The sequence below is a fragment of the Simochromis diagramma genome, unplaced genomic scaffold (genome assembly GCF_900408965.1).
Source record: "Simochromis diagramma unplaced genomic scaffold, fSimDia1.1 OVJJ01000822.1, whole genome shotgun sequence".
NCBI classification, from domain to species: domain Eukaryota; kingdom Metazoa; phylum Chordata; class Actinopteri; order Cichliformes; family Cichlidae; genus Simochromis; species Simochromis diagramma.
In genome coordinates, this window is record NW_024387520.1 from 8,755,925 (window position 1) to 8,782,858 (window position 26,934).

At 41.7% G+C, this 26,934-nt stretch overlaps 2 protein-coding genes and 1 long non-coding RNA gene across 7 annotated transcripts in view; 1 reads left to right on the forward strand and 2 right to left on the reverse strand.

Moving 5' to 3' along the window:
• Nucleotides 1-1,296: 1,296 nt before the first annotated feature.
• lgi3 (leucine-rich repeat LGI family, member 3) lies at nt 1,297-11,497 on the reverse strand. Its single transcript, XM_040019737.1, has 9 exons — nt 10,329-11,497; nt 9,461-9,532; nt 8,780-8,851; nt 4,339-4,410; nt 4,124-4,195; nt 3,649-3,818; nt 3,375-3,539; nt 3,189-3,279; nt 1,297-2,063 (listed from the first exon to the last, which is right to left on the reverse strand). Exons 1-9 carry the CDS (start codon nt 10,529-10,531, stop codon nt 1,334-1,336), a joined length of 1,647 nt encoding a protein of 548 aa, XP_039875671.1. The 5' UTR covers nt 10,532-11,497; the 3' UTR covers nt 1,297-1,333.
• On the forward strand, nt 4,820-8,058 carry LOC120726287. The gene is made up of 2 exons (XR_005694309.1): nt 4,820-7,021; nt 7,102-8,058. It is a non-coding gene; the product is annotated as an uncharacterized LOC120726287 (long non-coding RNA).
• Nucleotides 11,498-18,780: 7,283 nt separating the features above from the next.
• fgfr1a (fibroblast growth factor receptor 1a) overlaps nt 18,781-26,934 on the reverse strand; it is a 32,338-nt gene continuing 24,184 nt past the window's right edge. For all 5 annotated transcript variants that reach the window (XM_040019735.1, XM_040019733.1, XM_040019736.1 and 2 more), the window contains 9 exons: nt 26,634-26,779; nt 26,295-26,416; nt 25,751-25,861; nt 25,038-25,228; nt 24,832-24,954; nt 24,673-24,743; nt 24,430-24,567; nt 23,163-23,268; nt 18,781-23,034 (listed from right to left, as the gene is read on the reverse strand). In XM_040019735.1, the coding sequence (XP_039875669.1) occupies nt 22,858-23,034; nt 23,163-23,268; nt 24,430-24,567; nt 24,673-24,743; nt 24,832-24,954; nt 25,038-25,228; nt 25,751-25,861; nt 26,295-26,416; nt 26,634-26,779 (1,185 nt within the window). In that variant the 3' untranslated portion in view covers nt 18,781-22,857. The remainder of the gene's footprint in view (nt 23,035-23,162; nt 23,269-24,429; nt 24,568-24,672; nt 24,744-24,831; nt 24,955-25,037; nt 25,229-25,750; nt 25,862-26,294; nt 26,417-26,633; nt 26,780-26,934) is intronic.

The window sequence follows — 26,934 nt, forward strand, 5'->3', positions numbered from 1 at the left end:
TAATTATACAGCCATCCCAGTCATGTGCAGATGTACACAGCAAGAATTAATACAGTTTGTGACTGTTCAAAGCATAGACTGCGACAGGATCTTGACCTTGTCTTATAATTCAGTGATTTTGTTATAGTTCCATAGAGAGTGTCGGATAGTTGGGAAACGTGAAAGGAGTTTAAATACCTGGGATCTACCATCCAAAGCAACAGACAATGCACAAGAGAGGTAAAGAAGAGAGTGAAGGCAGGGTGGAGCGGGTGGAGGTGTGAGAGGCAGTTAGTTTGGAGACAAGAAATGACAGAAAGACAGGAGGGCAAGCTGTCAGAATTAGAAATGAATACGTGGAGACAGAGTTAGAAAGGAGACGCTGGTTGGGACATGTGCAGAGTAGAGATAGTGGGTATACTGGACAAAGATGTTGAAGATGGAGCTGCCGGCCAGGAGGAAAGGTTCAGACCGCAGAGAAGATTCACAGAGGTAGTGAAAGAGGAAAAAAACAGAGGGTTGGTGTGACAGAGGGGAATCCTACGGATGGGATGAAATGGAGGCAGATGAGCTGCTTTTGTGACGGGAGCAGCCAAAAGAAGAAGAAAGAGAGACGGTATGGTATTGCAAATCCCAAAGTTTTGTACATGACCTCCAACTCAGCCATTATTTAAGTCCCAATGTCATGAAAAGCAGGGAAATCTGCAGCATAACAAAATCAATGAATGTCTGTGTAAACTCATCTTATAAACATCATAAGAAAATCGAACTGCCCAATGCTCAAGTAGGTCTACGTAGTTTCTGTGTTTAGGTTGTTTCTCATGCGTCCTCAGATCTGTTCTGACCCTTTGTTAGAAATGCAGATCCAAAACAGATCCATGAATATCTCATTTGTAGAGATAAAGATAGTCAAGGATTTATGTTATTGCATTGTTTTATAGAGATATACAATATCATGCAAGTAGCTACTCAGATCAGCTAGCCAAGATGTTGGAAGTTAGAAAACTGATGAAGATTTACTGTCAATTGTACAATTACCAGTGAATGATCCAGTAGATGCACATGCATCTCATTGTCACATTAGTACGATATACAACGTAATCCAAAAACAACATTACCTGGAGCAGTGATGCAGCAATGACATGACACTTGTGTTATTAAGTCAAAGAACATGTTATTCTTTCAGATATCAAGGGATAGTGCATAAAAATAGTTTAAATACTCATTTAATTAATTGCCTCGCTTAAAACATCAGAGGAAACAGCAGACTTTTATTTCCATGGCAAAAACAGTCTTTTACTCGTTTGGCACGTTTGACACATATCCAGGAACACCTCTTGTTGCTCTCACGTGTCTACTTGGCACTGAGATCCACCACCAGGTGCTGGTAGGCTAGGGTGTTGCCTTTGAAGCTGGCGGCAAGCAGGATATCCTTGTTGTCCACGGACACCAAATTGAACCCCCTTGGGGCTCTCATGTTGAGCTCTTGGAAGGGCTGAAAGCGCTGAGTGAGGTCATCCCACAGGTATACCCTGGAGAAGGAGAAATCGCTTCCAAGAATGAGGTACTGGCGAAGGCCCACGATGAAAGGATACACTGCCATTGAGCCCCTGGAGGGGAGAGTCTGGATTTCCACAAAACGCTGCCCTTCCCAGCGGAGGATCTTGGAGTCACCGATGAAGCGTGTTAGACAGAGGTAAAGAACTTTCCTCACCCAGAAGTGCTTAACCATTTGTACATCGGCCAGCTCTGTGATCTGCGAGTGGAAAGCAAACTGTTTTTGGCTTCGGTTCCACTGGTAAACCACTGGTGGTTGAGAGGCGCTGGAGAGGATGAGATGAGGCTTTCCCCCAACGTCAAGGAACTCGACGTGGGTGTCTCGATGCCAGGGATGGAGGGACTGGTGGGAGTAGAAACCGTTGCTGTACCACCGATAAATGCTAGTGGAGCCCGCCTTGGAGCTGTCTGCTACCACAAAGTACCATTCGCCGTCCAGCTGGAAGGTCTCCACAAAGTTGGGCTTCCTTACCCGACTGGTGTCAATGTCTTGGATCTTTACAAAGCGCTGCGGGTCCTCTTCCCACCTGTGTTAGCAGAAATGCTGTCAGTGCGTTCCCAAAACTTTAAACAATTAGATCAAAAAGTTAGATGAGTGGTTCACTGACTCTTTTATCACATCTTTGATAAAGGTAAGAGCAGCAGGTCAGCTTAGCCTTGCAGAAAAGCTGCAAAGCATCAGTAATTTTAGGCTATGAGGTGAAAATATTTTGATAAAACCTTGTGTGACAGATCACAGTTGCTTTCACACTGTGATCTGACGAGTCTGTTTTACATTATAAAGGTAAAAATACACCTGCCAAGCAGTATTTATTTTTCAAACAAACTGCAGCTTGTACTGCTGAACGCTCACTGTAACTGACAGCTTACTGCTAACATGACTGCTTCTTGCCACAAGCCACTAACCGCAGCCTTAGCTAGGGTGCAGTGTGGCTATTGAGAGGTGGGTCAGCTGTTTGCTCCTTTTGGCAAGTGTTGCGGACTGCAGAGTCTAATGAATGGAGCCTGAGCTACTCCATTTGCACTCTGAACTTGGTCAAGCTTCATCCTTGTACCTACCTCTCAGAAATCTTTTTCATTTGTGTGACGGCTTTCTGCCAGAAAGGCTTTGCAAAGACAGGAGAGGTAGTACATAAAGAGACAAACGTGCCCACATTAGAATGACATAATAGTGGATAAATGGCAAATGCGGGTTTGAATTCCACAGTAAACCTAAATTTAGTGTTGATTTTTTTTTTCAAAAGATCTGTGTTTCAGTTTTCAGACACAGTTTAAGAACCAAAAGTACTTGGATAAGTTTAGGCAACAAAACTATTGGTTAGGGTTAAGAAAGAATCATTGTTTGGGCTAAAACAGACCCCATTCACACTCTTATCCAAGTGTCAGAAAAACCTGGCATAAAGTTCTAAAGACAATATTGACCTGTGTGTGTGGATCTGTGGCGTTCCTGCACTATTTAAAGCTCCATTGATTCTCCCTGTTTCCCTGTATTTACTCAAGCTTCAAATTTACCCCAGCAGATATTAGAGTGGAGTTACTCTCTCAAAAATAAAGGGAAATAAAGAACTATGTACTTAGCTGCTCATATTTAATATACTGGAGACATTTTACAGGTCACTAGTGGTATGTGAGAAATAACTAACAAATCTTACTTGTATATGTGAGATCCACCGAAAAGTTGAGCCACGACCATGTAAAGTGTGTTGTTAATCACCACGGGTTTGCAGTACACGGCGGAACGAGCTTCAAGAGAGACACACGGAAGTCAAAAAACATCAGGACCCGTTCCTTAACACAGCGCTGTACACACTCATATGCCTTCATCCTCAGCAACTTACAGGTAATGTTGTGAAACCTCCTGAAAACCATTTCCACGTGATCCCATATATACAGGGTGCAGAACCCTGAATCAGGCTGAGCAAAGGCCACAAACTGATCTCCATTGAACTCATAGGACTCAACTGACACAGAGTGGAAAGGGAAGGTTTCGTATACGGCAAAATCTGTAGGAGGAGAAACCAGAGGCAGCGTCATGGCCAGAGACATAAGAGAAGTCTAAGTAGTCAGTCAGGAGTTCAGTCTTAGTAGTCTAATAAAAGATTAAGGTTAAACCTGCACTGATGCAGTTGAAGTCTCGTGGTGTAAGGTCACGGATTCTGCGTCCTTGGAATTCAAAGGGGCTGGCGCAGTAGATGGCGGGAACAGAAGTGTTGGTCTTCTCCATCCAGTCTACAAGCCACTTGATTTTACAGTCACAGCGGAAAGAGTTCCCACGCAGGTCTCTAAGTAGCAGGTGGGGATCAGGGAAAATATGTGAAGTTCAGTCTTGAAAGCTCAAACTTAAATCTTTCAGCAAAGAGTGCAAATCAAACAGTTCATTTTTTAAAAACACGTGTGTGTTTCAAACAAAAACTGAAATAGAAACAAAGCTCATGCTCCAGTCAGACAGCTCTGTGGACCATTTGGCTGGAGTGTGGCGCTCCACTGAGGCCTCGGAGGAATCTGAGCAAACCACTGTTCATAGTGACAGACTGTAGGGTCAAAGCACTCGAGATGTTGAGGCGGATTTCAGTGTGGGTGCACTTACAGATCTGTGAGGATGTCTAGATGTTTGAAGAGATCTCTGGGCAGCTGCTGCAGGTTGTTGTTTGAGAGAGAGCTGAAAAAACAGAGTTGTCATCGTGTCGTGATTTGTAGTAAGCAGTTGGCTGCGTTAGTTGCATAAATGCATAGATTATTAGCTCGGTCGTGTTGCTAAGTAACAGGTTCTTTATTGGAAAGCGTTACCAGAAAAGTACTCACAGATGAGTCAGAGATTTGAGTCCTCTGAAGGTATGCTTCGAGAGAGCCTGGATGTCGTTGTTCTCAATGAACCTGAGGAAGGAACAAATTATTCATATGTCACACAGTGATGTTAAACTCTGAAATTCAGCCATTCGTCATTGGTCGGAGGCTGTAGCAGCAGCAGGGTTTTCAGGGATTAGTCAATTTTTTTCAAGGGCTGACTTTTTCTTTTGTTTTGTATTTTTTGTATTGGATGTATTCTTATTGAATGGTCCTTGTATTAACTGCAAGGAATTGAAACACTAAATGTTAAAAAATATATTTCCGTCTTAGCTTTATCTGATTAAAATCCACAGTCTTACAGAGAGCTCTGTGTTCAGCATCATTTGATCCTGTTCTGTCTTTGTCTATTGACATCCGAGGACATGCTGTACATCATATGCAGACTCTCTGGCTGGATATGATATTATTACTTTATTAGAATTCACAGCGGGTAGCGATGGTACTGGCAGTGATGCAGGCCAGCAGCCTGAGGCATAGCCATCATGGAAAGCTGCACACCCCAGAGCATCAGCTAACGACTCTCTAAAGCTCATCGATTCACAGATGGCATATTCAGCTTGATCACACTGCAGAAGCAAAACACTTGCTGTCGCGGGCAAATTTATTTTCTGGTTTACTTTTGGCATTCTTTGCCATACTGCGGAATTCTGTGCAGATTACTGTTATGCACTTCACTGAGAAATAAGATGGCCTCTATGGAGGACCGTTACTGACTAAATGAATATACTTGTGATTGAATTAGCTAATTATTGTATAACATTGAAACTGCTTCTGTATTTATTTAGCTATATATTTTTTTCCATTGACTTTTATCCATCAAATTATTATCTAAAAGTAATTTGTTTACGTAGCTACTTATGTACTATTTTCACATTGCCTTTTTATTTCCCCAAAACTGTTAATAAAACGTATTTCTGTGTTTTATTTTTACACTTTTGCTTTGCTATGTAAAGAGAAAAATGAATTCTTTAATCAAAGTGTGAAAATAAATATGGAAATGAATACAAATATAAAGAAATATAGACACAAACTGAAACAAACCTGCTAATGTCTCCTACATTTTATGTTGGGTTTTTAAAATTATTTATTTATTTGTTGGTTTTGCAGTTGTGGTCCTCCATATATAAAGACTTACTTTATAGACATAGTTTAATGAATCCCTGACAGCTCCAATGAAATAATTATTTTTAAACATAATGTAACAGTAGCACAGTAAGATTCAGTTTATTAGTTTGGAAAATATGTTATTTCTATTTCAAAAATACAGCGCTGTGCAAAACTCCTCATTTCTTTATGTTTTACCAAGAAATGGGAGGGGCAGCGATTTATTGAAATGGGTAAATTATTGTAAATTTATTGAAATTATGGAAATGGAGTATATAAGGAAAACACAATATATATTTATAAAATGAAAAATCAATATTTGGTATGATAATAGTTCTCCAGGCTTCTTGAAAGACATTCAAAGTTCTTCTTTGGATGTTTGCTGCCTTTTGTTCTGATCTCTGTCACCATGATCCCATGCTGCTTCAATAAGGTTGAGGTTCAGTGGAGGCCAATCCATGACCGATACTGTTGCAGTATCTTTTACCTGTCTAGGTATGTTTTCACTGCATTGGAAGTGTCATATTTTGAAATTAATTCTTTTCTGAACTGTCTGCTATGACTGGAAACACACAGTGTTATGACTGACACAGGGACCAGTCAGGAAAGTAGAATATAGAAAGGTTTGTGAGAAAAAGGAGGTCTGAGAGATTTTGGGATACCAACTGACTGTGAGCTTTGAAAGTAATGAGCAAAATATTTTTTTTTCGCGTAGTTCAATGGCAATCCATTAAATTTACACTTAGTGATGATCTGTTCTGCAGAGTTGTGTACCATTTGGAGCTGATGAATGAGTTTTTTAAGTAGACCAACGAGAATGGCATTAAAAATAATCCAAAGAAAAAGGCGTAGTCTGGAAATGTTACACAGGTGGAAGAAGGCTGACAGTAAATAATCACTGAGGTGGGCAGCAAACGAGAGAGTATTGTCCAAGATGAATCCAAGACTTTTGACACTTGTACAAGTGTGGACCCAACAACTATCTATAGAGACAACAAAAGGGTAGATTTTTGAAAGAGATTACTTTGAGCCAATAAGGATAACTTCACTTAGTTTGACCTGATTGATTGCCATCTGTCATGGTCTGCGGTGGGTGGCTGGAATTTCCATAAGGCTCCTGAACTGACCTGGGATCCGCCCCTGGGCAGGGCCAACTCCAGCTCCTGCACACCTGGAGCCTATTGCAGGCAATCAAACCAGAGGGATTTAAACCACACGTTGATGTTCATTCACTGCCAGTTTGTCATCAACACATGTTGGTAACAGGCCTTATACTTCAAGTTCTTGATGTGATCTATCTTGTTAACACGACTCTCTTGTGCTGTAGTTGCTGTATTCACCTTGACTCACGCTCCACCTCTGGACTCAGGATACCAAGCAATCATTCTGAAAATTTCTCTGTGCCTCACCTGCCTGCCCTCCTGCCATCACACTCCATCTGAAGCCCCGGATCTCAGACCAGCCTTTCCACGCCACTCAGCCTCCTCTGGATTCTCATCACCCCCCTCTCAACACTCCATGTCCCCTACTGCAAGTAAGAATTGCTGCTCTTACAACTGGCCACTTCAGAGCTGCCTCCACTACCTCCCTAACTCCTCTATCTTCTCTCTTTAGTGTGACGGTTCCCTGCTCAGCTCCACTCCGCATCTCAGGCCTCATTCCCTCGCCCTAGCCACGTTCCCCAGGCCACGCCTCGTCAAACTCCACGTCTTATTGTTTTTTTTGTCTTTGCTACGTTTTCTTTTTTGCACTTAAGCCTAATAAATTGTTACATCATCTGCTGTCTCTGCTCTGGGTTTCTGCACCTGAGTCCTGTTTCAGTACAGGCCACTTGGCCCCGTGACACCATCCAAGTGGTGATGGCTTATAGGCAGGTGGTGGGGATAAAAGGGGGAACATAGGTGTTGGGTTTTTGGAAACATGAAGTTGTGTTTCATCAGCATAGAAATAAAACTGTATTCCAAAATTATAAATAAATTATGAATAAATTATGAAAGTATTATAAATTCTGAGTCCCAGCATCTCTGAGGGACACCATGTGTGAATGAGGCTGATAGAGAGCCTTGAACAAACTGTTTCCTGTTAGAAAAGTAGGATGTGAACCATTGTAGTCCTGTGTCCTGGATTCCAATGCTGGCAGTCATTCTAACAGAGGATGGAGAATTATATCAAAATTGGGACTGAATGTCAAGGATGATGAGAAGCATGGGATCTAATCCAAAAAGGAGGTCACCAGTGATTTTAACAAGAGCTGTTTGAGGTTATTGAATATAAGGTTATTCCATTTGTCTCATCCAAGCTGAGTAATTTGTTGATTAGGCAGTATCTGTAAGTATTGAGCCAATCTACATGCACAGGCAATTCAATTTTCTTAGACAGCCTTTTGAGTCATCCCACAGGTTTAGGCTGGCAGAGCTCAGAGGTTTATCATGAAGAAGACTCTGACAGTGCGGGTTTTAAATAGATCCAGCGAGTTGAATGCACAGGTTAAACTGTAATCATAGTCATTTACCAAAGCAGCAGCAGAAATAAAGGGTGAGGAAATAATTAAACTGGTGAGTATGGTGAGATTAATGCTTTTGAGGGGGAAGTGTCATGTTTCTGTTGAGATTTTTTAGAGGCAAAATATTGTCACAGAGGGTAAGCTTTGATCTGAGATGAGAAACTCCACAGCATTAAAATGAAAAGGTGTGACCCCAGAACGGCAGACTAAATCGAGCATATAGCCCTTAATGTGGGCAGGAAGATGAACACATTTTCAAACAGATCTAACAAAGATTGAAGCTATCCAGGGTGAAAATAAAATCTTGTCCAGAAGCATCACTAGCTTTATTAAGATTAATATTAAAATTAAAATTATATTTGTGAGTAACTACATAAAGGTCAGCAAAATTGTTTAGTGAGTTTGGTAATAAAACACTAAACAAAGAAAACAAAATATTTCAGGTACAAGGACTGAACTGAAAATGAGAGAAAAAGCAGCCAATGTCCAAAAAAAAAAAAGAAACTTCCAAAAGACTTTCAGAAAGCCTGGAGAACTATTGATCAAGACCACTTTGGGAAATCACAAGAAAATCTGGAAGCAAAATATACAGAAATGAGGGGTGACTGGAGATTTTTGCTCTGTACTATACAAACTCTTGTTTTAAAACAAAAACCAAAGATACTATTTTTGTTATCAGTGCATATAAGACAGTAAACTGAAATATGATACTACAATGAATTTTATTGCCTTAAAGACTAAATTAATAAAATAAAAGTAATTTGCAAATGAGGAAAGTGAGACACTCACAGGTACTGCAGGTGAGCCAGACCAGCAAAAGCATCATCAGCTATAGTAGTGAAGGTGTTGGAATTCAAGAGTCTGCGCAAAGAAGGAAAAGTTAAATCACCTTACTGTTAGAGTTCTACATGTCCAACAACAGAAGACACAAAGCAGCTGGTTGCCATTTAAAGTGTTAAAAAAACAACCAAAAAAGCCAATGTCCTGCTATCCTAAAACGATTTGTCACAATTTCAGTGTGTAAATCTCAATGCAAGGCAAATGTTTTGAACAATAACACATTAGGACTATAAGGAGATGCACAAATGCAGATGTGCACACGAGCGCCTTACTTATGATTGCATCTGAGGACATAAAGGCCCTTTTGTTTAGAAGAGCACAAGTGAAGGGAGTCAGTCATTGGCAATGACACTGATACAGAGCCACTTAACCCTTATTACTTGCGCTGTCACCACTGTTTTCAATAACCATTCATTTCTAGTACAGTGGCTCAAGTCCTTTCATTGTCCCTGCTAAACAAAAGATGCCTGCGTGCTGTATGAAAGCGTACCTGTGTGACAAAGCGCCGTGACAGCGTGTGTGCGTTTTATAAAGGGGGTAATAGCTGTACACTGGTTGCTTGAGAGCTTGTGAGTCAAAAGTTTGCAATGTTGTGCAGTTTTAAGGGTGTAGCGCGGTCAGGCAACTCACAGGAACTGCAGCAAGTGAAGGTGTGAGAAGGCTCCCTCAGGGATCGTAGTGAAGGCTGCGTTCACCATTGTCCTGTGTAGACAAACAACAGCAAATGTCATCAGATGTGTCACACGCCATGTTTGTGTTTAAGGGTTGAAAACACCATATTCTTAATATTTACTGCACCATTTCTTTGTCATTTTATAAGCCTGTCATCTTTGCCTGTCATGTGCTTGCAGCTTGAATTGCAGTCGTGGCTGCATCATTCGATAGGCCAACAGAACTTTACTTTTTTCTCTTACTAAATGAGGGCACCACCACCAGCCCGTGCTCTTCAAATCCCTTGACCCAACAGTCAAACACCAGTGATGGGGTTAACATCATCAGCGCCTTGTAACCTTTTCGGTGAAACATAACCTTGCCCCAGTCAAGCTTTCACTCCTCATTATTTGTGCTCCATTTACCGAGCAGCTCTCTGTGCCCTCTTCAAGATTAAATCTCTCAGAGGAGAAGCAGGTCTCCTGCAGTGAGAGAGGGGAGCTATTGTTAGTATTCCTCCCTGGAGCTTGATAGGATTTTTACTGCCATGCTCCCTCAACTAAGTTTACCATGCCTTTGCCGTAAAGGGACATTATTGTCACTGTTACATAATACTGCCAATGCAGAGGCACGCTGCATTGTGAAAACATCAGCAGGAGACGCACCTTTGTTCACTTTAAAGTAACTAAAAGGCAAGTGAGGGGTTTTTCATGCATCATTACATAACGCAGGGTGACATCAGTGATGTAGCCGTCGGTGCCAGCCTGCAAACTGCCGAGATTTCACACAGGTTAAGATAAAGATGCTTCTGCTGAGCGAGAGGGAAACATATAAACAGAGAACTCACAGAGAGATGATTCCAGGGGGGAAACTCTTGGGGATAGCCTTGGTATCCACACAGAAGGCACTGTCTTTGGTGCAGGAACAGGTTGCAGGGCAGCGGGGTATCTTTGGGGCTCTCCTGCTGTCTGACTGCCCTGGCAGGCAGAGAAACAGACACAGAACCGACAAGCAGGCTAGCCTCACCCATCTCGGTCCGATTTCCAGCATCGTTGGTCGGGAGGAAAGGGGAGCTGTCTGAGTGAGCTTCTTCTTAAAGTTTTAGATCAGTAGCAAGTGGCGTGTTTGAGAGGCGGTGGTCAGCCTGCCTACAACACAAGCGCACAAAAGACAGAGAAAGAGAGAGAGAGATAAGATGGGATGTGGGTGAGAGAGGAAAGGAAGGTAGAAAGGAGGGCGAATAAGGGTAATCCTGTGTATCCTCGGTGGGCGTGGGTGCTCTGCAGCCTCCCTGGATCTGTGCAGTCTTTTTCTGTGTCCCTGTCAGGAGCTGCTGCCAGGATGCACACTGCAGGAATGATGAGCGAGGCTGCTTTCTCTCCACCAGGACCTGTTTGCAGTGCCGCTGACAGTGAATTATTTACTATTACGCATGCAGAAAACCTCTAAAACAGCGGCAGCAGCAGGGAGAGACGGGATAAAGAGAGGGTCTTGTAGAAGACGTCTCATCAGGTGCAGAATCCTGTCAAGCTTCTGCAGTCAGGAGAGCAGACAAGGAGGCATCAAAGACACAGGCAATATGTGCGTGCATGACTTCATGTGTCAGTGGTTGTATGTGTGGGAGGGTGTTTTTATTCTGTCAGCTTCTAAACAGCAGCCAGTGCTGAGATTTCTCTTATTTTGAAGGTATTAAAATAAACATGACTCAAAAAGAAGGAAGAAAAAAGTGAGAAGGAGAATATGAATGCTACCCAATATACAGAAGTGTATTATTATGTTATGAAATAATCTGAAATGAGTTTCTCAATCTCGGCAGTCAAATGTGTAAGTAAACAGGAAAAAGTGTAATCAGTAACAACAATGGCTGAAAAACAAACCCTTGTTTTTTGTGTGTTATTGCTACAGATTGTTTATATGGTGATACACGTTGCTTTAATATATTCAAATATATAATGCAGGTAATGGGGATCAGAATAAACAAATGTGCAATATGAAACCGTTGGACACTTCTTAGACTCATCAATTACAAATATAAGAAAAGTGTACTATTTGTGTTGACACAACTAAAACCACTGTCTACACAGCAATTACCCTAAAAGTAAGTTCCATCACCTAATTTTTTAGGTGAGCTTTAGATGTTCAAAAAAGCGTTTTCAATTAAATAATAAATTGAAATCTTGATTGCTTAAATGTTGTAAAACACATACTGCTAAATGCAATAAAATACACAATGGGAGCTTTAAGAGTCTCTCTTTGTGCCTTTCTACAAAAACAAATATTTTTTTCTCTAGAATATTTTCATTTTGTTTATCAAAAGAAGTAGCAACAGGATTATGAAGATAATCATCTAATATCTGATAAACATCAGATTGCCAGCGTGAATTAGACGTAATCCCTGTCAAACTCAGTACTGCCTCCAGACACCAGGTGGTGCTGTTGTCAATAAAATGTACAGCATGTTTAGGGCTGTCAGCTGCACTGTGGCCAAGTAGCTGGTGGCAGGGGCTGCAACCTCAGTGCCAGGCATTACCAGCTTTCCTGCACAACGACTCTGTTGTCACAAGTGCAGAGACCCTGCGACGTGCTGTCTGTCCAGGTCTCAGCACATTGTTCCCAACCCAGACGCACAGCATGTGGTTTTAATCATCTGATTCAAAGCAGCAGCTCTTTGTACTTTTTTTTTTTTTTTTAAGTAGAGGGTAACTCTTAACAGACACATGTAACCAAAAGTGTGATTTTGCTTTTGTTTTTTCAGTCCCATATTCTCTTCTGATTTACTGTATGAAACACAATCAAACCCATTACTTGATGTCCAAAAGCAGAAAATACCAAAAAATGTCTGAATGGGGCATATATTTGTTTTGCCTTGGGACAGTCTGATTCATATCTATGAGCAGCTTCTAAAGAGTGTGGTGTTTTTGAAAAGAAATCTTCAAACCCGGGAAGCTGCAGCAACAGCTTTCCAGAAGCAGTTACAAAGTTGGGTGGTGTCTCTTTTGTGCCTCATCCAGTTTAGGAATGCCATTTCCTGTACAGTAGCTATTTTTATTGTTTATTTTCTTTTGTACTCCGTGTGGCGTGTTTGCACTTGTCTCGTTTTTTTTGTGCTAACTGTATTTGTAGATTTATGCAAGTTATGCCAAGTCAGGAGCAGTTAAGTCCTTGCAGAGCTCCACCCAATCCGAAACCTCCGGTGGGAACCAGCATAATTGCATGGCATAAAGAAGGGAGCATGAAACAGCAGCTGGAAACCCTAACATGGCCCATGCGGAGGAATCTGAAATGCCGCTGAGCTTAATCCACAAAATTCTCCCCATACAAGTGTACTTAGTAAATCATAGGTCTCGGTTTTAAATACTGTTTTGGAAAAATGTGCTGTGTGAATTCAGTCGATCATGACATCAGAGCATGCATGATTTCAGTGTCTTAAACAATGAACCCTTAAAAAATTAAACACTGAATTGCTTTGTTTGCCAAGACATAGATGAGAAGTCTTCCAGTCAGCTTTAGTCATGATGTGAGTGTACCCACAGCAGGCTTTTAGTTCAGCTTAGAACAAAGTATCACTCAGTTTTAGAAGTGCACCAAAGTGGCACCGAGCTTACAATCTACAGTACTGTGCAAAAAAAAATGTCACCCCTCATTTCTTTATATTTTGCTTTGAGAAGTGATGTTGAGCAATAGTTCTCCAGGTGTACTGCAAAGTTGATCTTTGGATATTGGCTGCTTTTTCACTCATCGTCAGTCCGGTCCTTGTATCTGACCCTTTCTCAAAGGAATCTTTTTTGTTTGTCAAGCCACTTAACACTGACCTGTGGATCAATCAAGCATTTAAAAAAGGCACCTAAATCAAGGGATTGGCAAAGAAGCAAATTTAAATTGTATCTTTAGGCGCTTTGTTGTTAGCAGACTAAATTATTTAATCCATGAAAAAAATGCCAAAGATAACACAGTCTGACAGCTTTAAAATATTATTTTCTTATCAACAAGATTACTCACAAGGACATATTAGCCAGAAACGTGGCTCGGGATTTTAGGGTGGAGTGCAGTGTGTTTTTAAAACATTCAAATTGTCAGCAGTATTTACAGAGGAGGTCAGGGGAGAGGTACAGCAGTGTCTACAGCCATATGTAAAACACAGTGGAGGCTCTGTCATAGTTTGTGCAGTCAGATTTTGATTAACCATGTAGTACCAATAAGTGTCAGATTGGCAGTGGTTTCATCCTTCAGCATGCTAATCATCCTAAACATACTGCTAATGCAGGAAAAGCATACCTATAGAAAAATACACACACGTATTATTGAAGCAGTGTGGCTGTGTTGAAGAATAACCATGGTCATACCTAATATTGATTTTCAAGCTTTGTAGAACTTTGCAAACTCTGTTTTTTCACATATATACTGTATACATACATGGAAATCCGTGTATGTTTGCATGTTTCAGTAAACTGCCGCACCTACTTCCTATTTCCCTAGCAAAATATAAAGAAACGAGGGGTGGGTCAAGAGTGTTACACAGCACTGTGAATCTCAACAAGAAGCAAATAATACTACAGCTTTTGTGTGTGTGTCATCATTTGTTTAATATCGCATCTCTACCCATTTTTAGCCCTCCTTTTGGTCTCTGCCTATTCCAGAGGAATATATCCCTGTCTGCTTGTTTATGGCTGCGATTAAAGCAGTTCAAATGAAGCTGTGTATAACATTTGTGGCCTATATAGCAAACACTGAGCAAAAACTGTCTATAAAACACTATTAAACAGAAAAAAGTTGCACACTGTCGCATCATTTTCACTTTTAATTCTTCATAGTTTTGTTTCAATTAGTTAGTTATAGCCAGCAGAAATAAATAATTTGATATTTTTTCTCATAAGACGAGTAGAACATGAATAATCCAAGGCTTATTCTGTAACTGCATTAACAGCCCCGAGGATAAACTTCGAGGACTGTGCTTCTACAGGCAGTGCACCCTTAGCACATCTCTCAGTCAGGAATTATATGGAATTAACAGCTGTGCCTTTTGAACTGCTTTGTTTCATATCAGCCCTTCGGGCAATCAAGGAAAGTTCAGCCAAGTTACCACTCACTCTGAGAGCTCAACATTAAGAGGAACACTTGCTGAGTTTGGCAAAAATTAGTCATCGAACATTACAAGTGTTCTCGTCTGCCAAACTCTCACCATCCCATTATATCCTCTGCTGTCTGGCACGAAGGTGTTCTAAAATCCAGACTTGTCACCTCTTCTCCCCAAAGCCCTGCCTTACCGGGAATCAACCCTATTTGGACAACTGGAACTTTACGTCACAACTCTGTTGAACAGCGTCCCCGTTCTCCTCCGTTTCAAACCCACATCCCATTCTGATTATGTGCCAAGCAGCCTGAAAAGACCTCTCTGTCACTCTGTTTCAATTTCTGTTTGGTTTTCATGGTTTGGCATGGTGACTGTTCAGGAAACAGCAAAGAGAAAAAAAACAGAGTAGGAGGAGAGGTGAAATTTGCTTCACCTCAGTTCTTTTCAGGGAAAACCAGAGCCGCTCCAGGCAGCGGATTCACAAAACTGTCAAGGCTTCAGTCAAACGTGCGCACACGCAGACACGGCGCAGCGTGTGCACTTCCTCTGGAATTCTTTACACGAGTTGATTAACAGAGATAGACAAGGGCACAAATAAACAGGTGATTCTGAGGCATTAAATCATTAACTTCATCTTCAGGTGTCTCCATGAGGCCGTCGGCCGATTCATGCCAGTAACTGAGTTGGCCGAATTTGAGGACAAGCTGACGTCAGGCCTGGTGAGTCAGGAGCCATTGATGCATTCACACGTGACCAAAAATTCAATAAGTTAGTAAGTGTCTGTCACAACAGTCCACACGAATATATCACGTTTGAACCTGTCTTCGACGGCCAATCGCAGAGTCGCAAACATGCCAGTAAAACTGATAATCATTTTATATAAGACAATAAAGCTAGAGCTCTCAGTCAGGTGTTACTACTCCAACTAAGCCAGTGAAATGGAAAGCAAGGGACAGAGCACAAGCAGGCTGGATACTTTCAAGGTTTCCTCCCAAACTGTGCCAAGAAAACAACCATTCCAAATTGCTCTAATTCCTTGCCCTGCTATCTCTAAGTGAGGCACAGTCGCTGGAAGGTATGTCAGCCCATCTCATCCTAGGCTCAATTCAATTAAAGAGAGTACAAAGACATATGGCTCGGGGGCAAGTGATATGATTAGAGTCTTCTGTACGAGGACGCCGCAGCTTTGATTCATACCCTCTTTCATTTGGTCACTCACAGTGTGAGTGTGTGTGTGTGTGTGTGTGGGGGGGGGGGGGGGTATTTGGTGCTGAAACAACTAAGCTCTAGCTCATCTAAGCAGACAAGAAAATGCTACATATTTTTCAGTTTATCATCAGTCTGTCATATTGAGACCTTGAGCGTCAGGAAAATCCTCTTAAACTCAAGACTGTGCTACTGTCTTGGTTTCCATTCGTCACAATGCAGAGGAGCAACTGTACCCCGTACCCCCGCCCTTCGAGCGGAGCTGCCATAAAAGACAAGCGATACGCCTCTTGGGACAGGGATGTGTCGGAGGAATGCGTATGCAGGTATCCTGCCGCCTGTGGGGACTGTGGAGGAAGGCCCGGCACGCCAGTTGATCTCGCTTGATAAAGGCCCTGACAGGCCCAGATTATATGTCTCAGCCTGGAGGAGGTGTCTGTGTCCCATTCCTGTGCTGAAGAAAGTCGATCTGGTGGGAAAGAGGCGGGACCATGCCTGTAGGCGTCAGTTTTTCTATGGACGCCAACACACACACACACACACACACACACACACACACACACACACACACACACACACACACACACACACACCTTGTCAGGCAGGCACCACTGCCACTACCCCCTCTCCACCCCTCTGCAAGCTTAACACCAAACAAACACACTCACCCATCTCATTTACCTGACCACACCTGTGCCTCAAGACGCCATGAATATTCTTTGGACAAATCATGACAGACATACAAAAGACTGGTTTTTGTTTGTTTGTTTTCAGTTTTTTCTAATGCAGGCTTTATTTGGTAAAGTATACACTATGACTAAAGTCACTACGCATCATAGTGGCTTTAACGCTTACACTTGAAAAACTACTAATAATGCTTCCCAGCTTTCTGTCACATAGTGCAGGCATACCCGGTACTTACAACATTCTCTCTCCTTACCTTTAAAACCCTGCGCTCATCCACTTGTTGCCATTAGTCTTGTTGTGATCCTCTGCACCTACATTTAAGTACCAGTAACAACCGCCAAGGACTAAGTAAGTACCCGATCCATACATCAAAGTGATACTGTAAATCACCGGCATTATTATAAAGTGCTGTAGCCCACACACGGAGCACTTTATAACTGCTTTGAAAAATGGGCTAACAGGAGACTGGTTTTATTTTACAGCCTGTGTGCAGTTAAAAATAATATCAGGAAGCTGTTAAAACTAGATGAAATATATAGATATAGTAAAAAAACAGTAGCAGATCCTAAATGAATACTGTCAGTGTTTTACATTTTTTGTTTAAATACAGTGTGTTGCTGTCATTTTACATGCAGCAGTGTGTATTTTGGGTCATTTATGTAAACAATGCTGGTTCAAAAGGTCAGACTGGAAATTGCAGGAAAGTGCTGTTATAGGCGTATTTCTCCAGAGTTATCAGGACATTTAGATACTTAAAGAGCAGGAGGCAACAGACCTACAATCACCAGACACTTTATTAGGTACACCTTGCTAGTGCTGGGTTGGACTGCCTTTTGCCTCCAGAGCTGTCTTAATTCTTTGTGGCAAAAATTCAACATTGAGCTGGAAACATTCCTCAGAGATTTCACACAGTTGCTGCAGGTTTGCTGGCTGCACATCCATGATGCAAATCTGCCTTTCCACCACATCCCAAAGGTGCTAGTATTTCAAATAGTCTTAATCTGGGTTTGAAAGGACGTTTCACAGTTTTAGGATACACATTCAATATTCTGATGCTCTGTTTGAGCTTCAGCAGGCTGTCTTGATGTGTTTGCATGCCTAAATGCACCGAAATGCTGTGCATGGCGAATTAGAGGACTGTGTTAACAAGCAGTTAAATGGGTGTACCTGTTCAGACTGTAAAATATCCACATATGATAAATACCAGCTATGAAATACATATCATCATTCTCACTTCATTTACATATAAAACATCTCTATGCTGTGTCTTTCTGTGTATATGGTACCATTTGTACATAGTACAAATCATTAGGCCATTTTATTGACATTTGAAAACTTTCCAGCATTTTTTTTTGTTCTAACTTATTTTTCTTATTATATTATTATTTTTATCATTTCCTTCTCTGTCCATCTATCAATCCATTCAGCCATTTAGCCAACATTTAAGTATTTCAAGTGTAACAGTATTTAAATAATAACTGACGCTATTAAAAAGCCCTGTCTCAATATTATCCCACAGTTTTCCTTCTTTTTTAGTACTAGTAGGAATGCTTAGTTACTAAATGAAAAGTCAAAACACAAAAACAGCCTTTAGACATTCTCCCTGTGTTTATTATACCAGATGAGAAATAGTTTTTTAATGATACCTTGCAGTACATAATTATAACTGTAATTACCACATAGGAAACAGATACTTCCCCATGAATCTTTTTTTTTTTCCTAATGTTTTTTTTTTGATGTAGAGACAGAAAATAGTGAAACACGCAGTGAGTGACAGGGCGTGCCCTGGGCTCACCCCCGTCTGTCATGTCTGTCCCCAAGAGCGGCTGGGGCACCGGGGACCTGTCATAAAGACAAGTCTTCTCACAAACAGAGGCCCCGATCCTCCGCGGATACTGGAACATCAACAACCAAAGTGCACGGATGAGGACTCTGACTGTCATTTCTACTTGAGAAGGCCAGCAGAAGGCTTACGTGCTTTCACAATCTGTTGACAAAATATTTACATCAATATTAGATTTCTGATTCTGCAGAAAAAAGCAAACAACACCCGAAACCACAGCGGTCACATAAAGACCCAAAACAGCTGTACGCCATCTTCACTATTGTTTCCAAGGGTGGGGAATCTGTCACAGCAAGCAAACAACAAGAAAATTTAAAATCCACGTCCATGTTGAAATCAACAATCTGTGGTGCTCTGGAGCTAAGCCTGTCTGCTGCGGTTACCCACACACTTAGTGCCTGAACTGTCTTAGCTCCTTTTTTTATGTACTTGGCATAAGGAGGAATGTCAGGACAAGAGACACGTCTCCTTCACCTTGCATATGGATGCTGGCCAGAATGATATTCATGAGTTCCAGTACTGTACTGCTCAACCCCTCTATCAGTCTTTTTTTTTTCGTGTGCATTGACAGCTCCCATAAATAATCAGTTCATTTGTGAAGAACCTGATGTGTCACAGTCCCTTGTTTCTCAGAGTCTTAAGAAAGCAGAAACACACACATGCATCATCAGGGCCATGAGTCCCAGGACCCTCTTACCCAACCCTGCAAAGCTGAGAAATGATCCGATCGACATGGCATCTCCTCTTCCGCAAAGGTGGCGGAGAGGTGAAGGGCAGGTCATCTGTCTCTGCTGAAGGGACACACAGGGTGGAGATTAATGGCGATGATCAGACTCCCCCCCGCCCACTCCTGTTGATGATAATCCTGAGCTGGAATAAATCAAACCGTCTCTGGTAAACAAGAGCGCGGTGCAATTCATCTAACAGGCCACCAAGGGAATATGCACAAAAGTCATCTTGCTTATATTACTGACTTTCAGAGAATGTATACAGTTTCAAGATGTGATGGCTATGTTCACAAAGGCCCACACATTATTGTGTCTGTATGCTGTTAACTGAAGTATTCAGCTAAGTAAAAGAAATGTAATGTTCCAAAGAGGTTCTGAGCAGACAGACTCTGCAGTTTTTAAAAATGAATCAAATTTAAAGTTCACAGTTTTAAAAAGTTAGATTTACCTAATAAGGCTAATGGGTTAAGTCTTGTTTTAGTTTAGTAACTCGACTAACACATGGCTAATGGGTGGTAGTGCTAATACTTGGCATTGAAAACATTTTGTCAGAGATTTTGATCTATATTGACATGACATCATGACACAGTTGCAGCAGACTTGACTTGCGAATCTCCCGCTCACCATCTCAAAGGCTCTCTATTGGACTGAGATATGGTGACTGTGGAGGCCACGTGAGCACAAAGAACTCACTGTCACGTTCGAGAAACCAGTTTGAGATTATTTGACCTTTGTGGCAAGGTGCGTTATGGCATCAGCCATCAGAAGATGGGTACACTGTCCTCATAAGGGGATGGTTATGGTCAGCAACAATACTCAGATAGGGCTGTGGTGTTTAAATGATGGTCATTTGGTACTAAGGGGCCCAAGGTGTGCCAAGGAAACACCCCACTACACCACAACCACCAGCCTAAACCACTGATACATGGCAGGATGGATCCATGATTTCATATCATTTAGGGTAAATTCTGACCCTAGCATCCCCATCTTGCAGTAGAAAACAAGATTTATTCTAGCAGCCAATATTTTTTTTGAATCTTTTATAGTACAATTCTGGTGAACCTGTGTGAAATGTAGCCGTAGCTGCCCGTTCTTACCAGACACCGTGTGGTCTTCTTCTGCTGTAGCCCACATGTTGTGTATTCAGAGATGCTCTTCTTCATACCTTGGCTGTATGTAGTGGTTATTTAAGCTACTGTTACCTTCCTTTCACCTTGGAGCAGTCTGGCTATTCTCCTCTGACCTCATCAAAGCATTTTCTCCCAGAGTTGGGATATTTTCTCTTTTTCAGACCATCCTTTGTAAACCATAGAGATTGAGAGGTTGTGCAGGAAAAATTGGCTAAGGTGATGTAAGAGTCGCTTACATCACCTTTCTTCCTCATTCAAATGCTTTGTTTGAATTTTAGCAGGTTGTCTTGACCTACATGCCTAAATGCATTGAGTTGCTGTCATGTGATTGGCTAAACATTTGTGTTAATCAGTGACCGAGCAGGTATACCTAATGAGGAGGGCAGTTAGTGTAAATGAGTACTTAATCTGTTTTTGGAAGGACAGGACGTTTGCAGCACAAGGTCTTCAAAATAAGCAGCTGGTGTAACTGGAGGCATTTCATCAGGCTGTCCAGAATTGTGCAACAGTGTTGCTGGAGTTTTAACATGCCAGTTCCAGCTGGGCAGTGCTTGGATGGTTTAAATTCCGGTATTCCCAAATCAGTTTGTATCCCCCTCAAATCAGTCCGCGAAGGCAAACACAGGATATAGCAAACCCCTTCTTCGCTCATCTCAGAAGCCATTTAATTAGATGTTAGCTGTTATGACTGGAGAATGTGACACTAGCAGTAAACATCTTCCCATGTGTCATCAGAGCAAAATATGGACACGCTCTAATGGCGATCGTAAATCACAGTCATCAGCTGAAGAGTTTAACTGTTGCTTTACCAGAGTATGGATGATTTACCAAAACTCTTCCTGTGCCATCTGTTAGGTGATAATGCCCTTCACCTAATGGCACCCCTGCTCCTTACTCAGCACCATTAGAAGGTTATAAAGACAATCCTTGCACGTTCTTTATATTCTTAAATGCAGCTCTTCAGGATCACCTCAGCCACAGCACATGGATACAAGGACAGGTTTCCAGGAGTGAATGAAATTTGTCAGAAAAACCAATGAGGTGTTTGAATCCTTGAAGTGGGCACAAGGATACCACCTCGTCATCAGTAAGATGAGGTGGTATCCTTGAAAGCCATCATAAATGGCAGCATTTCAGTTCAACTGTTAATAAGCATCTGAATAAAACTAATATAGATTTTTAATCCATTACCAAATAAACTGCTCTACATTTTTGCAGTAGCACAGTATTGCCATGGAGGCTAACAGCAGTGACCCGAGCTGTAAGAGCAGGCTTTTAAAAAGGCTCGAATGAGCCGTGCTGCCGATTTTAGCCTGTTGCATGGAGACTGCAATCCAGGTGATGCATCAGCCAGTGGCAGGAAGCCAGAGGCAGACACGGGCACCAAGGTTGGTGCGGCTGATGGATGGAAGACCAGCAACAGCACTTGCCAAGCCATTCACACCGCCATAAATAACATGTTTACTGCTGGCTGTGGGCTCTCTGCACTTTCCAACATTTCTTCTGATGTCAGCAGCGCATTATCATATCTAATCAGACCTCAGCAACCCGTGTTAACTGGGTGGGAGATTGAAGTGGCCATCGTTCCATCTCTGTAAACATAATTTACATCACCAGCATAAAAATGTTGATATTTATAGAGCACTTTATGGAGTAGAGTTCAACCGCTGAAAGCGCCGCTAGTTTGTTTATCAACAGCATTTTTATTTAATGTAATCCTTTTTTACGATGACATACGTGTTCTGCAACCCTTTTGTCAGAAGTTATATGGCAGCAAATGTAACCCCTGTTAAAGCATTTACAGTAGGAAACAAGTTCATCACATGAGAAGGTACGCACGGTGGAAGTCCATGACTGAAGCAAACTGTTCTGATATTAACAACCAGAAATATTTACAGTTGTGACCATCCTTGAAGTTAAATGAAAAGACCATTCACACACACACACACACACACACACACACACACACACACACACACACTATACTGGGGGGGTTAACTCAGAGCTGTGACACAGTGAGCAAGAAAAATGGCCATGTAATTGTTATAAATTTTTAAAATACCCTCATGGAACAACTGCCCCTAAAGACTAAAGTCAAAAATGGATCAAGCAGAAGCATCCTTGTACAAAATAAAGTACGTCAATTATGGTAATAAAAATAAGAATACAGTGTAAATATATATTTGTATTCATAAATTCCTAACTGTATGTACAAGATGATAATGAGTGGTGCAGTGGACCACGGTGCTGCACATCTCTCTGTAGTATCTTCTCTGATTTGGTCTGAAAAGCAGAGTGCTGCCCTTCACCTCTGATCAAACACACATTGACAAACAAATAAACCCAAACATATAAAACCCCAACATAATCGGTCCCTTCGATCCTCCTGCCCGACTTCAGAATGCCCAGAGTGATGATAAAAGTCAGTCTCTTTTCTGGTGCTGTGAGCCAGTAATACAAAGTGCTCATGAACACAGTCACCAACAAGAAGTGGGAAATGGCTGCAATCTGCAGTTCATGTGATCCAAGCAAGTTCAACAAGGTGTCTCCGAGCTCCCTCTCCGCAAAGCACCAGTGGGTTTAAAAAAAAAAAAAAAAAAAAATTATTTCTTTTCTTTTTAGCTTCATCTCTGGGAATATGGGGAGGAGTCCAACCCCGTGAGGCAGGGAGTGGAGAAAGTGTCAGTGTTGGTCTGAAAGAACAGGAGGTATCAGCGTTTCTTGATGGCTGCCCCATTGGAGTGAGGAGGGAACTTGGGCAGGCATGGCTCCTCCACTCCGGCATCATGCGAGAAAACCGAGTCCTCTCCAGACGAGCAGGTGGAGCTCCGGGTGTCCGGGTAGCTGGGCGAATATTGGTCCAAAGGTACTGAAAGCTCCAAATACTCCTGCAGTAAGAGGGAGAGAAAAAAAAAAAAAAAAAAAAAAAAAAAATTAAGCATTGCACTCCCCCCCCAAAAAAAGGGCAGACATATCTGCTGCTTCTGTGCTTGCTGAGGAGAGGACCACTACTGACCTGGTTGGATGTCATAGCTAGAGCACGATCCAGGTCCTCTACTAGTTGTTTGAATGTGGGTCTCTGAGAAGGCACAGCATGCCAGCAATCCCTCATCATCATATACCTGTGGAAATCAGCAAAATATATACATTTTAAAAATGACACCGCTTGGTTTTATCATTCTAGCCGTCTGTCATTTCTCCTTACATTCTTAAACTCCAAATCAAAGATTGAATTTTAAACCTTTAAGGACTGAAAATTCATTCAATTTAACTGAAACTCAGCTGCAGCTGACAGTCCATCGCAGCTGGACAACATGTTTTAGCTGGAGATAATTCAGTGTTTAAGAGTTTCATTTCACCAGCACAGCAAAAGAATAAATAAAAAGTCACAAAGCATCTATCGGCACGCCAGGATTTTTCCGATATACAAAGATGTAGGTAATGTAAATATAAATCCTAACTGTTTAAACCAAGCATGGAAAGTGTTAGAGGGTGTTTATTTTAAACATCATTTCCCAAACAATTACACTACATTTGTCCATTTATATGCACGGCTACTTACATGCAAAAGGCGGCACTTTTGCACCACTTTACCAAATAGCATTCTTTCTGCTATGAATCAGTTCCACGTTCTGTGGGTTCTAGAAAAGCAGAATGTGGACTATTGTGACCAACAGTAGCTTACAATGTTGGGGTTTTCTGTTCGATCGTGGGGAGAGATTCTAATTGGGTACTAAATGCATCCACCGGTAGGGAAACATGAGATGGGAAGGGCCAGTGCTCGCTGGTTAGCTATGACTGAAATTTCAAAATAAGAGTGAGGGAATCATCCACTAGTTTAAATTATTATTTTTTAATTTGGATAAAAATAAAAACTGCAAAATGCACTTGGGCGACTGTGGCAGGTATAGTTGCTGTGTAAGAGACATGTTAGACAACACCCACCTTCCTGTACTAAAAGGCATTACTTATCAGTGGCTTTGACTTTTAAATGACAAAGCAAATTGGACAAAATGCAATGCAAACAACCCACAGTCCTCAGTCGCTACGCTACTGATACATGAATAACATGGATCAGATACAGTGTAGCTCAGATCCTTGTTACATTTATGGGCTATAATCTGGAAGAAGGTAGTGCTTTTTATAGTTTAGATTTATTAATTTAAAGAAAAGAAAATAAATGTGCCATTTCACATTTCCCTGTTTGGTTTACCTTTTCAAATATGAAAATGCTAGAAAAGTCTGCAGAACATTCTGGTTTTCTGTGTGTGGTGATTCCTTACAGCTCATGTGTACATGTTGAAGGCTTGTCCATACGGTGACCTTCCTTCAGCAGCTTGAACAGCTCTTCCACTGGAACGCCAGGATATGGAGAGCCTCCTAGTGTGAAGATCTCCCAAAGCAGCACCCCAAATGACCAGCTGGAGGAGGAAATAGGCGGGGCCATTTTAGTTTTCTGCACAACTAAATGTTAACTTCACTTTCCATCAAGGTTGAATTAGCAGAGTATGGCACAAGATACTCACACATCACTTTGGTGTGTGTATATTCGGTCAAACAGAGCCTCTGGAGCCATCCACTTCACTGGCAAACGACCCTTTAGGAAACATATGCACATTACTTTGCCATTTACAAAAAACAAAAGGTTCATATGTGAATAACATGAAACAAATAAGGCCACTCACATTGGTGGTCTTCTTATAATAGTCGATGTGGTGGATATCTCTTGCTAGGCCAAAGTCAGCTATTTTCATCACATTGTCATCAGTTACCAAAACATTGCGAGCTGCAAGGTCTCTGTGGATGCACTGCAATGATAAAAAGTAGACAATAAATATTTTTAATAGATTTATTCATTTCTGAAAAGGTGAGCATTACTAGTTGTGGTTACCTTTTTGGAAGCCAAATACTCCATGCCCCGGGCCACTTGGTAAGCAAAAGACACCAGATCTTTGATAGACACATTCTCCACAGGAACTTGGTCAGGGTTGTAGCAGTACTCCATACCCGGCGGGCGGCGAGCTCGTAGATACTCTCGCAAGTTGCCCTTGGATGCATATTCAACTATCACATATAGAGGACCTAAAATGATTGGAAGAAATCCAAGCGCAAGTCAGATTTTATGCAGGGTCAGTTCATACAGCTTCCCTGTACAAGGAAACATAATCATTAAATTCATAAAACGATGCCATGCATTATTCAATTATAGATGAAGATTTCACAACAGAAATTATAGCGACACTAATGACAGCAAGGGCAGTAAGGACAATATAAACTACATGCGCAAGAGTGTGTATTTATAGCATGAGATAAGTTGAGTAAAATGAACAAAGAGCTTTGTGTAGCAGTGTGAAGGCAACAGAGCGATGTGCACAGCATGGTCATTAGAGACTAGTTTCCTTTAGTTTTTCGTCAGGGATGATTGGACAGAAATGACAGCAGCTGCGGTCGATTCAAACTGCAAGCTCGGAAGCTGGTGTCAGAATCATTTATGCATGCTTTTCTACACATCCCTCAGAGTAAGGTTCACAGCAACATTGTTATCTGAGGGGTGAGTGTGAGCAGAACAGGGCAGGTTGGCTGCAGCCCCCTAACTGGACCTACCATCCTGTGTGCAGGCTCCCAGCAGATTAATGATGTTCTTGTGCTTCCCAATGATCTTCATCATCTCCATCTCTGAAATAAGGTCTGACAAGTCTTTCTCTGTTGCATCAGCTGTAAGATGAGGGAAATAAATTTCAATGATTAGTCCATGTTCTGTTTGCGAAAAGGCCAAAAAGGCCTCACAATAATCACCTTGCAAAGTATATACACTAACACTGGAGCTCGTAAGGAGTTGGCTGCCGCCTGTGAAACACTCCCTGGGGAAAAGCACTTAAAGTGCGAGAGAATAAACAATACTTTCTCTGAATCTTCACACTATTTTATATAGGATGTCAAGGTCCTAATAAATTTTTTACTTCACTCTCCAATTCGTACAATGGCTGGAATCCAGTGGCAGAATCTGTTAATCACTTTGTTCAAGCCTTCTCATTCCTGTTGCCTGGACTTGAGTTAAATTGATAACTCTACAGTGAAGAACTTATTCCAGTTGAGCAAATCACTCTCCTCAATCTACTGTGTACCCACTGAAGAACAATTTACTTACCTTTCAACATTTTGACTGCAACCTTGGTAACACGGTTTGGCTTTTCTTTGTCCAGACCAACCGCTTCCCCCATTACCACCTGGCCAAAGCATCCTTCTCCCAGTGGCTTCCCAAGAACAAGTCTACGGGGAGAAGAGGCACCAGACAGTTTTTCCACACACAGTGCAGTTTGCCTCCAAATCGACTGTGTGTGAGATAAACTCTTGCCTCAACTCTGAGGCCTGCAGTTTAAGTGTGTTGCATAAGATTACCTTGACAGCAACTTTTTTTTTTTGTCCATGTGAATGCAGCAACTTTACTCCATGTTCCTGATCTTTGAATGTTTAGCCCTAGACGTACCTGTCCCGAGGAAGCTCCCAGCGAGGATCTTGCGGCAGCTCACACTCGGACACTCCAGACAACATCGGAGAGCCACTGGAAGAGAGGCGGGAGGGACGGACTAGCATCACTCCAGAGTGGATGGAAGAACTTGAGTCCACAGACACCTGAGGTAAGAAACAGTGACATTACTCCTCTCACAGTGGAACCAACACTTTTAGGAGTTTGTATAGCAGAGAACAGGATAAAAACACAAACAAACCTTGAGGCGACTTTTGTTGTGATTTGGCGCTATATAAATAAAATTGAATTGAAACAATAA